At 37.4% G+C, this 14,840-nt stretch overlaps 1 protein-coding gene across 1 annotated transcript; it reads right to left on the reverse strand.

Moving 5' to 3' along the window:
• Positions 1 to 3,843: 3,843 nt before the first annotated feature.
• On the reverse strand, positions 3,844 to 9,149 carry grxcr1a (glutaredoxin and cysteine rich domain containing 1 a; the record flags this gene model as incomplete). Its single annotated transcript, XM_079839269.1, has 4 exons — positions 3,844 to 4,023; positions 6,397 to 6,462; positions 6,551 to 6,790; positions 8,748 to 9,149. The coding sequence occupies 4 exons, from the start codon at positions 9,147 to 9,149 to the stop codon at positions 3,844 to 3,846; spliced, it is 888 nt and encodes a 295-aa protein (XP_079695395.1).
• Positions 9,150 to 14,840: the final 5,691 nt, after the last annotated feature.

Below are 14,840 nucleotides of genomic sequence, written 5' to 3' on the forward strand. Positions count from 1 at the left end.
AACTCAGTCTGGAAACCTGTACATTCATTTCTACTGCTTCTGTCACACTTTTGCAGAAACCAATCACAGACTGGCTTATCCACCTGGCGCGCTATTGGCGGGTATAACACTATGACGGATAGAGAAGCGATGGGTCGTTGCCTGTTGATCACGCCTCTTGTTGTCTGATTGGTTGAAGGACTATCCAATTGCGTACAGAGTCATTTGAATTATGCTCTTTTATCACGCCTCTTGTGCAGTACATAGCAGACTCCCCAGACCAATGTTCAATCTTAAATTGAGCTTGGTCTGGTGATAGCCAGACAAATTATATACAAGAGACCACTTAACATTGAGAAATGTTGTCTTTCTATTAACCTCCTGGGTGCCACTGTCCTTGTATGAGGACATTATTTTAGTGAATTTCTCCAACACCATACATGTCACAGTTTTAAAGGGATAGTTCACCCAAAAACGAAATTTTTATGATTATCTGCTTACCCCGAGGGCATCCAAGATGTAGGTGTCTTTGTTTCTTCAGTAGAACACAAATGAAGATTTTTAACTCCAACCGTTGCAGTGTGATAGTCGTATAATGCATGTCAATGGGGATATTTTAGAGTATGAGAGCAACAAGAGTAAAAACACATAGACATAAGAATCCTTATTAAACCATGCGGCACGTGGCAACACATGGATGTCTTAAGACACGAAACGATCGGTTTCTGTGAGAAAACGAACAGTATTTGTTATTTTTTTACCTCTTATCAGACGAATGTCATCTAGTTTTCCCAGCGCCATAACTTCCGGCGAATAAGGTCAAAATACTGGCGCGGTCAAAGATATATAAACGTAGATTCCTCATTCGACCGATCAGCGCAGGCACTGATGAGGAATCTATGTATATATATCTATGATCGCACCGGTATTTTGCATGTATTTTGACCTTATTCGCCGGAAGTGATGGCGCGAGGATGGCTGATGCAGAGCCATGGAAAAAAATGAAATAAATGTTTAAATATGGATATTTTTCTTACACAAATGCATCGATTCGCTTCAGAAGGCCTTTATTAACACCCCAGAGCCGCGTGGAGCACGTTATTTGACGGACAGATGCATTTTTTATGGACTTCAAAAACAGAGCAACTATTACTGCTATTATAATGCTTGGATTAGCCAGAACATTTTTAATATAACTCAGATTTTATTCGTCTGAAAGAAGAATGTCATATACCCCTCGGATGACTTCATGGGCATAAATCATGGGCTAATTTTCATTTTTGGGTGAACTATCCCTTTAAGTCTTCATGTCCTGTTAAGAGCACATTCAGGGATTATTTAAATATGACACATTTAAAAACATTTTGTTATAAATCAACATCTCAGAAAAATGTTTGGGGTTTCTAATCAAAATATGACTTTCTGTTTCAAAACAGGGCGTTGATTTCATATTATGTCCATTAAAGAGGACACCGGGAGTTAAAGCGTGTTTATCAGGCATTTTGGGAGAAACAAAAAAGTGAATAGGTTAAGAAATTACATATCAATGTTCCTATAAAATATTAGATATTATTATGAAAATGTTGCTCCCATTATTACACTTCTTTTTTCATTACATTTAGCTCCAAGAATACATTAATATGGCAATTTTATCCAGTGTATAGAGACATTGCATTGAATGGGAAAACCCACGTGTGGCCATTATACCCACATATTGCATAAAGTAAAATGGTATATCAATTAATTCTGTAATCTTTCATAACATAGTTGAGAATCATCTTTAAACAAAGTTCAGTTTTTTTTTTTAAACCCGAAACCTGAAAATGTATTGATGAATGAAAAAAATCCCATTGTTTTTGCCTAGCCTATATATATGTAATTTCATGTCATTTTATTTTTTAAACAACTAAGTTTAGGATGTTAAAATAACATTGGCGTTGCAACCTTCAATTATAAAGGCGTTTCTGAAAATAATGGAACCATATTGATTTGCACACCTAAAATGTAGCATCATATAGGATGCTATGGTCAATGGCAACCGTGATTTCAGTTTGCGGTGTACATGATGCATCTAAGCAGCAGAGACATTGTACATAGGCTGTGTGTCAAATTTTAGTGAGCAGCGTTGCGAGCATTTGACTCGATTGCGCCCTACGGTTTCAAACATGCTTTCTATGTAGGAAGCACACAAGGCTATGAGACACAGCCATAGAGGGACATGAGAAACGTGTGGCGCATCTGTGATGGTGATCATGAAGAAAGGTAGAGACACCGCGGCTGAACGTCGGATTTCTTCCCACGGCTGAGGGTAAAATCACGCCTGTTAAGGTATAGTGTTTATTCTTTTGATCAAATGGATATTATTTCCTCTATAAATCGTAAGGGGAAAATGTACATTGTCGTTGACATTCTTATATATCAAAACATATCACTGATTCTGCGGAGGTTCTTTAAATGTGCCGATTTTGTACATGGCGCCCGTTTTGTTTAATTAGCTGTTTTTTTCTTTATAAAATGACAGACACACGATATATTTGTGTTTTGCTCACAGTATATGTTATCTAAATTACATGAATATTGTATCCCTGTTGGTTTATTGTTTGAGTTTAAGTGTTATATATCCCGTGTTTGCATCTTTGAATTGTTTATCGACTGTCGATATTTGATATTCGTGTGAATTTTCCTATTGTTATTGATGTTTGTCATTGCAAACACAACAATAGGGGGCGCTAAATGCCTTGTCTTGATGGCCACGTCCTCCACCTTTATTATTTCAATGAAAACATCACTATATTTATGTGTTATTTTTACCTTTCAGTATTGTTATTCGGCTAACCTTAATGTGACACTGGCTGTGTCTGGAAAACCTAACGAGCTAGACAGCATAAGGGGCATCATACCCACATTATGAGCCATTTGCTCAAACATGATGTCCAAAAATGCTGCTCTTGCTCACTAGATTTTGAGAGACGGCCAGTGGTTTTATTATGTACCCTCAGTAGACATCACGCACAGATGGTTGACTCTGAGCTTTGAGCCTCTTTACAATGCTGCCTTGTAGACCCAGAATCAAGCAGCATTGTACAGGGCTATGAAAGCACAGAGATATACTTCCATATCGGCCCGGCTGTTTATGAGGGATTTCTGCCGACCTCGAGTATATTTATGGGTGATTATTTTTGTTATCATTGTGATGCACTTGATTTAGACTTCTTTTGAATTATTAATAGATTCGAAGCTTTGTTTAATCAGCCCTGTAATTGAACTGAAAAGCGATATTCGTATACAGACATTAGGTCATCCTGTTTCAATGTCATGCAATTTGATTCCTGCATAAGTTTTAATAATTAAATATAGTGTACGTAACAAAAAATCTCTGATTGGCTGGAAAATAATGAAACTAATATGTCAATTTTTTGTGTGTCATTTGTCAGTCCTGAGCTTTTCACAATAGGGAACAGCACCACTCGTTTTGATGTTTACCAGATAATGCTTGGAGTTTTGGTTCATGCTGGGATCATAGGGCTCGGAAAGCTGATATGCCTCTCTGAACCAGTAGTTAATTTGCTTAATTGCTATATTTATTTACAGTGACAGACAGCATCCATGCTGTTGGATTGGGTAATGCTGCCAGACATCTGTTGGCATGTGACAACAACAAAAAAAAACTATGCTGTAATAAATAATCATTTTTAAATATCAAATATGGTAAAAACCACATCTGTAGACACAAAGGACATTTTCTAAAATAAAAAAATGGTTTATTCACAAATAGCAGTTCTTTTTGCATCTCTTGTTTTATACATGGCTTCTGGGGGTGGAGATGGTGTTGGGAACGGGTTGCAGGCACTTGAAGAGAGGACCTTAGTGAGAACAGCTGGAGCAGGGCTGGAGACCGTTCTCGTTGCACGCTGTGCACTTCAGGGCTTTGAAGGAGTCGGTGAAGCAGTTGCGAAACACAGACATTTTGCTGCCATGGCACATAGGGCACGGGACAAAGGCAAATCCCCCACACGTCTGGCATGTGTCGGGGTGCTGAACCCTCTACGACCAGACAGAGAGAAATGAGAGTGAATTTGAATGCAGGTGCTCTTTAAGATACAATCTGAGTGATGCTTTATATATTTATTATAAAATAAGACAAATGCAATCTTGGCTTTATCCACTATTCTGAGCTGCTCTGTACTGTATATTTCTTTTTTTTAATGTAATTATATGTATTGACACTATTTGTTTGAAAATAGCATATAGAAAAATATTGAAATGTATCTGTGTAGAAAATGTAATGCAAATAATATTAATCTCTGATATATTTACAGTGTATGTGTAAAGCAATGATAAAACTTTCCTCTCATTAACCACTTCTGTTCTCCTTTACAGAATAAACTATGGCAATAAACCAGATTTGACTTTTGACTTTACTTGAGCAATTATAACCAATGTTCTTTTCAATATTTTTAAGTAGGCTATTGGTTACTCCGCTTAAAAATAAAGGCTCTTTATTGAAATGTATGGTTCCATGAAGAACCTTTAACATCCATGGAACCTTCTGATTGCACAAAAGGTTCTTTATATACTGTAAAAAAAGAAAACGGATAATGTACTGACAGAAAATTACCAGAACATTATCCAGTAATTTTACAGACATTTTCATTAACCCTAAAACACAACGCAATGAAGTTCAAAATACAGGTACAATAATGGAAATTCTATCAAATTAATATAGTACATTTTACGGATTTTATTAGGGTGTAATGGAAAAGTGTTCTTCTGATTTTTAAAATGTTTTTCACATCTCACCCTTAAAGGGATGGTTCACCCAAAAATGTAAATTCTGTCATTAATTACTCACCCTCATGCCGTTCCAAACCCGTAAGACCTTGGTTCATCTTCAGAACACAAATGAAGATATTTTTTATGAAATACGAGAGCTCTCTGACCTCTCCATAGACAGCAATTTAATTAAAGGTGCTCTAAGCGATGTCACACGTTTTTTTAGGACAACAAACAGTGCTCCAGCCAATAGCCGACAAGAATGATTTGGGGGTGGAAATCATTCTTGTCGGCTATTGGCTGGAGCACTGTTTGTTGTGCTTCATGGTCCAGCCTGCACCAGTTTGTTTTTGTTGCAGTTTGTGGAGCTTAGGCGGACTACAGAGACTGCGTTTTTTTTACAGTGTGTTCAGGGGACAGGCAGCTAGCGGATAGCGAGGAGATGTTTGCTGTATGTGACAAAAAATGTTTTGGCCTAAAAAACGTGTGACATCGCTTAGAGCACTTTCAAGACCCAGAAAGGTAGTAAAAAAACATTGTTAAAATAGTCCATGTGACTCCAGTGGTTCAACCTTATTTTATGAAGCGACAAGAATACTTTTTGTGCGCAAAAACAAACAAAAATAACGACTTTATTCAACAATTTCGTTCTATCCTGTGCCAGTCTCCTATGCAGTTTACGTTGTAAATACAGTTCTGCTCCCGCATCATCATCACACGCATGCGTCGTGATGCTCACGTGAACAGCATCGGCTGCCGTAGAACTCGAAAGCACTAATAATAAATAAATAATAATGTGTTACATTTCTATAGCACTTTTCTAGACACTAAAAGCGCTTTACATTGAAAGGGGGAATCTCCTCAACATCCACCTGGATGATGCGACGGCAGCCATATTGCGCCAAAACGCCCACCACACACCAGTATATTGGTGGAGAGGAGACCAAGTGATGAAGCCAATCGTAAATGGGGATTATTAGGAGGCCATGATGGACAGGGGCCAATGGGCAAATTTGGCCAGGATGCCGGGGTTACACCCCTACTCTTTATCGAAGGGGATTTTTAATGGCCACAGAGAGTCATGACCTCGTTTTAACATCTCATCCGAAGGACAGAGCTGCAAGCGCTGCTCTGCTTACAACGGAAACTGCATGGTAAACTGATACAGGCTAGAACGAAATTGTTGAATAAAGTAGTTATTTTTGTTTGTTTTTTCCGCAACAAAAAGTACTTCGTCGCTTCATAAAATTAAGGTTGAACCAGGTTTTATGGGTTTGGAACGAGTAATTTTTTGGGTGAACTAACCCTTTAAAAATAAAAGGTATAGTGGGCCACTGCAAAGATGCCATAAAATAACAATTCATAATACATAAAATAAAAATTACCTTTCAGTGAACAGTTCTTAAAAGGATCCTTTTTTCTTAGTGCGAGGAACATTTCAATAATCTAATAAAGTAATCTAAAGGACCTTTTGCAGAAATGGAAAGGTTCTACAGAAGTTAAAGTTTCTTCATAGAACCATAGACGCAGTAAAGAGCCAAATAAAGGGGGGGGGGGGTTATTTTAAGAACTGTTAACCCAAAATGGTTCATCTATACAGAAAGTCCCTTTTGGAATATATATTTCAGTGTAAAATATCAATACCTCAATTTTGGTGAGGAGATCCTGAAGCTCCCCTAATTCATTCATTGCAAGTATTTTCTCTGCACCCTGGATTAGCAAAACGTACGCAAATCATTATTCAGAGTTCAAACATTGGCAAAATGATGTTTTGTGAAGCAATAGTTTGACCACTGACCCCTAGGTAGTGTCCATCAATGAAGACCACAGGCAGTGAGGGAGGTTCACCCACTCGTTTGCAGCGTGTCTCCAATTCCTTTCCATATTCACTGTCTAAAGCAATGTTCTTCTCTATGAACTTCACCCTGTGGTTCTGAAAGATCTTTCGGACCAGCTCGCATCGCTCGAATGTAGTCCTGACCACTCGAAAACTGGTGGTGTAGATTACAATTCGCCCGAACTCTAGAGTCAGTTCTGGCTGAGAGAAAGAAAACATAGACGTCTGGTGTTAGAAGAAAGTCTCTCAATAGTAATCAATCACATCTCGCTTGATTCCAAGAGCAAGCAAAGGAATTTGCATCAAAATATTTAGTATTAAAAGAATAGATAAGTTCAATATCTTTAAAGCGCAGTTCTAACTGTAAGTGAAAAGCAAAATAAAACGTTATTTTAGCTTTCTAAGTCTGTACAAGGTTTGCAGCAGCCTTTTCAGGTAACATGAGGCAGCAGTTGAACAGGATCTATTGATTTTGTGAGTCACTGTTCTTGAGATTGACCTTCAGCATCTTTTCTTAGTAGAGCAGCTCCCCTGAAGTGTGAAGCTTTTTTTTTTTCCTTTGCAAAGAACAAAAATAGACTCAACCTTCACACATTTTGGATGTGAGGATGGACCTGAAACCTTGTGCAAGTTTGTTCGGTTGATGTGATCTTACAAGAAACTTTTTGTAGTTGAGGAAAAAATGTACTAGGCCTCAGATTTCAATAAGAACATAAACAGAGCAATTCCAATCATAGTGCAAATACAGTAGCATTGTAAGTCAAGCATGTGTTAAGATTAAAGCACGACGTGCCAATAAAACCTGCACTTTAATTGACAGTGCATATTACAGATATTGTCACACTACTGATTTGTACTATCCTTATCTGACATCAAATAGCAGCTCATAAACCATTTACACGTTTTACTATATTAACAAACCGAACCATGTGGATAAAGATTCAGTGTTGCAGGAGGAGAAAATGCAGTGAATATTTGGACAGGACACTTTAGGACTGTCTGAATTTCATTCCAATAACAACATATCAAACTAAAAGTGTCATCTCAAACAAATGATGCTAGAACTGTTCTCAAAACGGACATTTTTGCAGTCAATGGATTTTTCACCAACTGGTGTCATGGTCAAGTCAGTTCTCCCCAAGTTCACTAGCAGTGTAAGGTGTACATTTTATGTAAACCAATTACTGCCCAAACTAAAGAATCAACATCTTCAAAAGTTGTTTACGAAGCCTTTAAGGGTACATGATGGAAAATCAAAGAGATAACAACATGTGACATGATACTTAAAGCTGTTCACGTCCTCGGACTGGGAGTTGCCTTTCTATGGCAAAACTATCAACGGCCAAATGAATCTGCAGCGGTCAGGTGGTGCAGTGGTCACGTGGTATTTACAATGCTTAGTAATTACGGTTACATCATATATTCCAATGCTTTTGTGTGTGAATTTTATTGGGGGAAAAATTATCCTTTTGTGAGAGGTCACAGTTTTGCATGCAGAAACCTTGCATTCGCTCGCAAAACTTCTACAAAGTTTCTTGGAGGAATACAAAATCCTTTCTCTCGAGCAAATGCAAAAGTTTCTTGGGGTAACGCAGCATTTTTGTGAGCAAACGTAAAAGCGCTGACGTATATTTCCTCCTGTCTCATTTTCTGTACATTTATGGGCTCCATATAGTATCAAATTATTTAAATAATGACTTTATATGTAGTAGTTTTCATTGTGTTCCTGAAAATCAATTTACCCTGTTACAAATGGTAGGCTATAAAATTACATCTGATATCAGACATAAGCTTTCAGCAGCTGTTTTAGTGCTCAACAACAAAGCAGAGGTCCTGAGAATACATTAAGATGATTAACTTAGCCAAAAACACTTAAAGAAATGCATCATTAATCTTTCATCGTACAGTGATCTTGCTCAGTGGGACAGCTTGTTTGTCTGGCCAAAACCTGAGAGAAGAGAACAGGCTCTGTAACCAATAGTGGCTGAGGAAAGAGATTCTTTCTGACCCTGTTGAGGACACAAGAAACAATTCCTGAAAGCTTTTGAGCGGCTGTGAATGGTCCGATAATGGTAATGTTTGCCATTTAATGTGCATCGACGTTCACAGTCAAAGATGAAAGATTTTAGCTTGAGAAAGCTGACCCTCAATGACTTACCCCATTGTTTTTAGCTAAGTTATCAAAGAGCGTTTGGCCAGCACTGACTTTGTGCTTGACTCCTCGAACCGTCCCGTTTTTACTGAGGATATTCACTCGTTTGGTACTCAACACTTTGTCTCTTCCCCCTGCAAACATCAGCAAGTCATCGGGTTCACTTCCACTGTCATCCAGCTCTGAGCCCAAGAATCCACACAAGTGGCCGTTCGCCTCCCCGCTGGTGGATGGAGTGCTGGCCCGGTCTGCCTCGGAGCAGCTGGTGCAGTCTGAATCCAGGGAATCCGATGGCCCTTCATCCTTAAACATCTCTTTCAAAACCCGCCCGCTGTTCCCTGAGGCCACCCGGAATCTCACCCTCTTCTGCCTCTTTCCATCCTCCGGTCTCGACAAAGCCTCCTCCATTGCGTCGACTTACATGGTCCACAAAGAAAAAGCCATTTTAATCCCTCGGATTCATGGGTGGATGAATATAGTTAGCCCCGGTATTGCTCCATGATTTCCCCCCAGAGCCCAGGCACAGCGAGCAGACCCGGAAAGAGACTGATCTGTGAGTTACCGTCAGCCTCACCACCAGTGTTCCTGTACATGTTAATAATGCATGTGGCCTTGCCATGGTTACCGAGAAAACCGACCATGAAGAAACTGATAGTCTTTTTAAATAATTGATCATGCCATAGATTTTTCTCTTTTTGACAATGAATAGCCTTGACTCACAGACCGAAAGTTTGCCTGTCTCTGTGACATTTAGGTGAGAAAAAAAATCACTTAAATGTACTCACAATCGTGTCGTTACAAAGCCTGTATGTGCAAAACAACTTTGGCGTTCATAGTAGGCCTATAGATAAAGAATTAGAAATAATTATACATTAACTTGACATCATTTTCCGTTTTAGTTGAACATTCTCTTTATAAATTATATTAGCTATGTTTGTTAGCTGAGACAGCAATTTACAGTGCATTCATATAATTTGAGAGGGACATTGATTTGCTTTGCTCTGTAAGGTTTCAAGAGTTATAAGTTCTGGTAAATGTTTTATGATTGCTTGTCAGCAAAATGGAGAGACATTTTCCTATTTAATTAGCAACTGTGGTTCCCAATGCATAGAGCTTCTTAATGCACTGCAGTTTCATGCCACTTAGAAGATTGCGCTCGGTCTGCATGCAAACACCTGCTGTGCTTGAGCATGAGGGGAAATGGAGCTCAACTGTCATTGGCTGGCATTTGCACCCATCCGCCCTCCAGTGGGGGCTGCAGGTAGCATTGCAGCTGCTCTGTGACTTCAACAGCAATGCAGAAGTGGACTGAGCCATATTATTGTGTGTTGGCGCGCTAGGCCGACCCACACCTTGTGTCACTTGATGAAAATGCGTTATCCGTTAAAGGAACAAAGCCATTTATAGATAGATTATTGTTTTCTGTCTGCACGGTCTGTAGGGCCTTTTTAAGTGAGCATTTTTACAGGAAATGAAAATGTCAAAAGTATCAAAGATTTTTGTCATTTTTTATGTTAAAGATTTGTGGCTTGTTTTTATCTATTACTTTTGAAGTCATCTATTTGTGTAAATTGACCAAATTTAAAATGTTCCTTCCAGCGATTGTTGTCTAATCAAATGCTCTCTAATGAGAATGCTTCTCCCCCAATACCACCTGCAACCGAATATATTTATACTTTCATTAATTTATTGGCGAAGGAATATAGCACAAGCTAATAACAAATAGAACAAACTAATTAGAAAAATAACAAAAAACATTACAAATTATTACGTCATTACATCAATGTATTAAGTCATAGCAGCTTAGGATTTTTTTAAATTAAATAATTTATTTATATAAATTATAATTTGGTAACTAAATTGGCTTTGGTGAATATGAAAGTTAAAGCTTCAGGATCCCAGGATGTCCTTCGATAAATAGTAGGGGTGTAACCCCAGCATCCTGGCCAAATTTGCCCATTGGCCCCTGTCCATCATGGCCTCCTAATAATCCCTATATATATATATATATATATATATATATATATATATATATATATATATATATATATATATATATATATATATATATATATATATATATATATATATATATATATATATATAGGGATTATTAGGAGGCCATTATTATTTATTTATTTTATTTTAGCTAGATTATAGGCCTTCACTTCTATTGTTTGGGGCCAGTAAGATTTTATTTTTGTTTAATTTGAAAAGAAAGCACATGCTTACCAATGTTGTATATTTATTGGATGAAAAGTAAAGTCAAAACAGCAATATTGTGAAATATTGATAACATTTTTAAAAACCGAGATTATTTTTTTCAGGATCCTTTGATGAATAGAAAGTTCAAAAGAACAGCATTTATTTTTAAATATAAATCTTATAAATGTTTATCAATTTAATATATTCCTTTAATATATTCCTGCTGAATAATATTAATTTCATTAAAAAAAATTAAGTGTTACTGACCCTAAACTTTTGAATGGTAGTGTTTTATGTAACCGACTAGCAAGTAGCAAATTATACAGTAGTTCATGAATATTATTGGCTACTTCAAAGACTGAATATGTCCCACCCAAACGTCCTGTTTCAACATGAAATATATCAACACAGGAAAGCTGCTTTCATGGATCTGATTATTTTAAGTGCTGATTATCTTAGTTACACCTTTTTAAATTTCATATTCTCACTGAAGCATCATTGCTATAAAGTCATTATTGTATGAAGTAATGACATTAAGTCAGTAATTATGGCACATGACAGAGAAACAAACCTCTGGAAATGTCCTCTTTGTGCCCTCTCATTTATCATGCTGCATCTGTCTGTTCTTAAGAAGTCCCTCAGCCTGTCAGCCACTCCTAAAGGAGTTATCTGAGTTAAACAGATTGCTGGTGCCTGATGAATATTGGGCTATATTCACTTTGAAGTTCAATAAATCATCCATTTTCTGCCACATGCCAATATACTCAGACAGAGGCGTACGTTTTATTCAGGGACTTTTTCAATTTCCTCATGGTGAACCATGAGCTGGAGAGCTCATCTAAAGTAACTCTGCCTATGATCATCTCAATCCGCCCTGGTTATGCTTCTCTCTCATCTCCAGTTCAGGGGTTTCTCTGTAACGCCAGTGTCTGTTCCCCAGCATCTTTCACTCACTGATCTCTCACTAAATTATCTCATGTCAGAGTTTGTGACTGTCAGTGTCAGTGATCAGTGCTCAAGGCTCATCATGTCTATTATTAATGTTCCTGAATCAACATCCTTGTTGATATGGCTAACATTGCTAACCATCCAGTCAGACTGGTTAGGAGATTTTTTTTATAGGAATATTGCTTCAAGATCAACAAAGAACATTGACACAAAAGCATGTACTTGACGAATGTGTCTGAAGGTCACTTGTTTGAGGGATTCTTCAATCGGGGAAAATCTGAAAGAATAAAATGTTTAGTTGATTATTTTCAATTTAGAATTTTATTGTTTGATTGTATTCTTCTCTACAAAAGCATATTTGGACTTTTTCTAAGAACTTAAAAAATATGTCAGGTCACTTGGTATTTATTTGTACAATTTCTTGCTTTTTTTTATAACAACCTCTATTTTCAACACGTCTGTCCTCACCATCGCACCAGCATGATTAAGTCAAGGATCACCATGAGTCACAGAGATGATTGACCCAACCACCTCATCATTTTTAAGAACAATGCAGATTAATATAAATCCATGTTGTTTACAGAAATTTGAGGGTTTAATTTGCCTTAATCCCATTATTCAATGGAGCATTTCATATGATTTATACATATGGTTCAATAAACAAAATAAATGAGCTTCAGAGCTTAACAGTGAAATTCATAACCTGTGGCTCAGGATTTTATAAGAGGATTATTGAATTGTATGAGTGATAAATAAGTGATAAATATGGTTTCATATTACTTGTATAATTGAAAAGGTGTTCTCAGGCAATTCAAAATGTGAGGGTTCAATCTTTCACTTCAAGTCCTACACCAGCAGGGGGCAGAGTCTGATCTTACTGATCAATTGCTACAATCTGTCAGGACTGCGTTGGTGCTAATGAGTGAAAGAAGTAGCTATGTCCGAATTCACAGTACTCATAAAAAGTACCCGGGTGGCCTTCTTCTTCCTGAGACATTATGGAGTGTGCATTCAATGGAATAGTATCCGATGGGGCCACAGGAGAGAATTTATGAATTGCATTTAAGCGACGCAATTGACGCTGGTAGGTCACATGATAAGGACAACATGGCAAATGTAGTAAATCCGGATTACATTCATGGTCATACTACACACACGTACTATATAGAACATACTTTTTTTAGCTGTCGTGAAGTAATTACTTATTCAAAATTGATTTTTGGACGCAGCATAATCACATGACCAGGTGAATAGGCTACTACTTGCTACTACACTGAAAACAATGGCAACCTGAAAATGGTAGCTGAATTTGAACAGTTTTATAAGTCAAAATATTATTTAACATAACTAAATCAACCTTAATACATTAATTCATTCCAACAAAACCATGTTTATGGGTTAAATCAGGTAGAAATGGCATTTTAAGGTAAAAATTAGTATACTGCATTGCTAATCACAATCGGTGTGTCTCAATCAGCTCCCTAGTTTAGTAGTCAGGGCACTGATCAGGGAGTCAGCCATTTTAAGGGCTGTCTCAATCCTGTGTACTGTTTGCTCCCTAAAAAGTCCCACAATCCAATAAGCAAGGAAGTTCTGAAGCGTGAAACATATGCGTGAAACATAAATCACGTAAGCCAACGCCCTACACAATGTACACATAATGACACAAAAAGCAATTGATGTACGTAACAAGCAACGTTTTTACCATAAATAACAATATATAAGTTCTGCTGTTGTTCATAAATACCAGTAGCGATTGTACAATGAGGACTTTGTTCCAGTGTAGTGAGCCAGGGTCCTTACTGTCCATATACTGATTCATGACCTAGGAAGCTAGGGAACTGATTGGGAGCACCCCAATACTACAGCTATACTGACCAGCACAACATAAGCAATTTAATGAATGTACCTTTTATTTAATAAAAAAAAAGACGAAAAAAAAAAGAAGCATTTATTTGCTTTATTTTGTGACAGTCTTTTCTAGAGACACAAAATACCCAATCACCTTACACCACACCCTGCATTTTTATGAGCAAAATAAACATGCACAGTGTCTTTGTTTTTAATTTTATTAATCAATCAATATCTGTTGAGCATACTGTCTTTTTCCACCCATGCTTTAAATGTCTCAGAATCCTCAGCTATTAGCAGATCCATCAATTCTAAGGGGACTTTCTTATTGTATCGGCTGATAGGTTGCCAGCTCTGTCCAGGACAGATGGTGCTATCCGACTGTTGACTGACAGGTGTTGCTCTTGGTACTCTTCATGACCTCGATGAGTCCTATTCTAGTCTAGTCCATCTCTAACTCATATATTGATGCCATCCATTTAAAAGTATAATCTCATTCTCACCTCAGAAATTCTTCCAAAAAATAATCAACATGCTATTCATAAATATGCATGAGCATTCCTTTGAATATCGAATGGTCCCAAGCACACAGAAACATTAATCTGTCAATAAGTGTAGATGACACTCATAGCCGGCAGTGAGTGCAGATCTTGTGTGGCCTGATAGGAGCAGTGTTCGGATGGCTCATGGGCTGCAGCGGATGGCTCATTTATCACAGAGATGACCTCTGACCACTGCTTTGAGCGCAGATAATTCCAGGCCCTGTTTACCGGAGAATAAGATGTCACTGTGTGGCTTGAACTTTTGTGCATGCAGGAAATATGAATGAGTCATGATGTTTTAATGTGAGCTGCTATTGTGGGCAGTATTTTTTTCTTCATTTAATTGCATAACAAGTGCATAAAACATATGACATAAACAGTTAAAAAAACAAGTAAATAATTTTGCTGGGGAAATATTACAGAAAGACATGAAAGGAGATACGTGCCTGTACAATCTGAATAGATTACTGTATTTAAGGGCAAGATTGATTCAGTATAGCGTGTTTTTTAAATATAATGCATTTTTATTTTTTAAATATTAAAAAACATGGTT

This window comes from Gobio gobio (assembly GCF_949357685.1).
Source record: "Gobio gobio genome assembly, chromosome: 16".
Classification (NCBI taxonomy): domain Eukaryota; kingdom Metazoa; phylum Chordata; class Actinopteri; order Cypriniformes; family Gobionidae; genus Gobio; species Gobio gobio.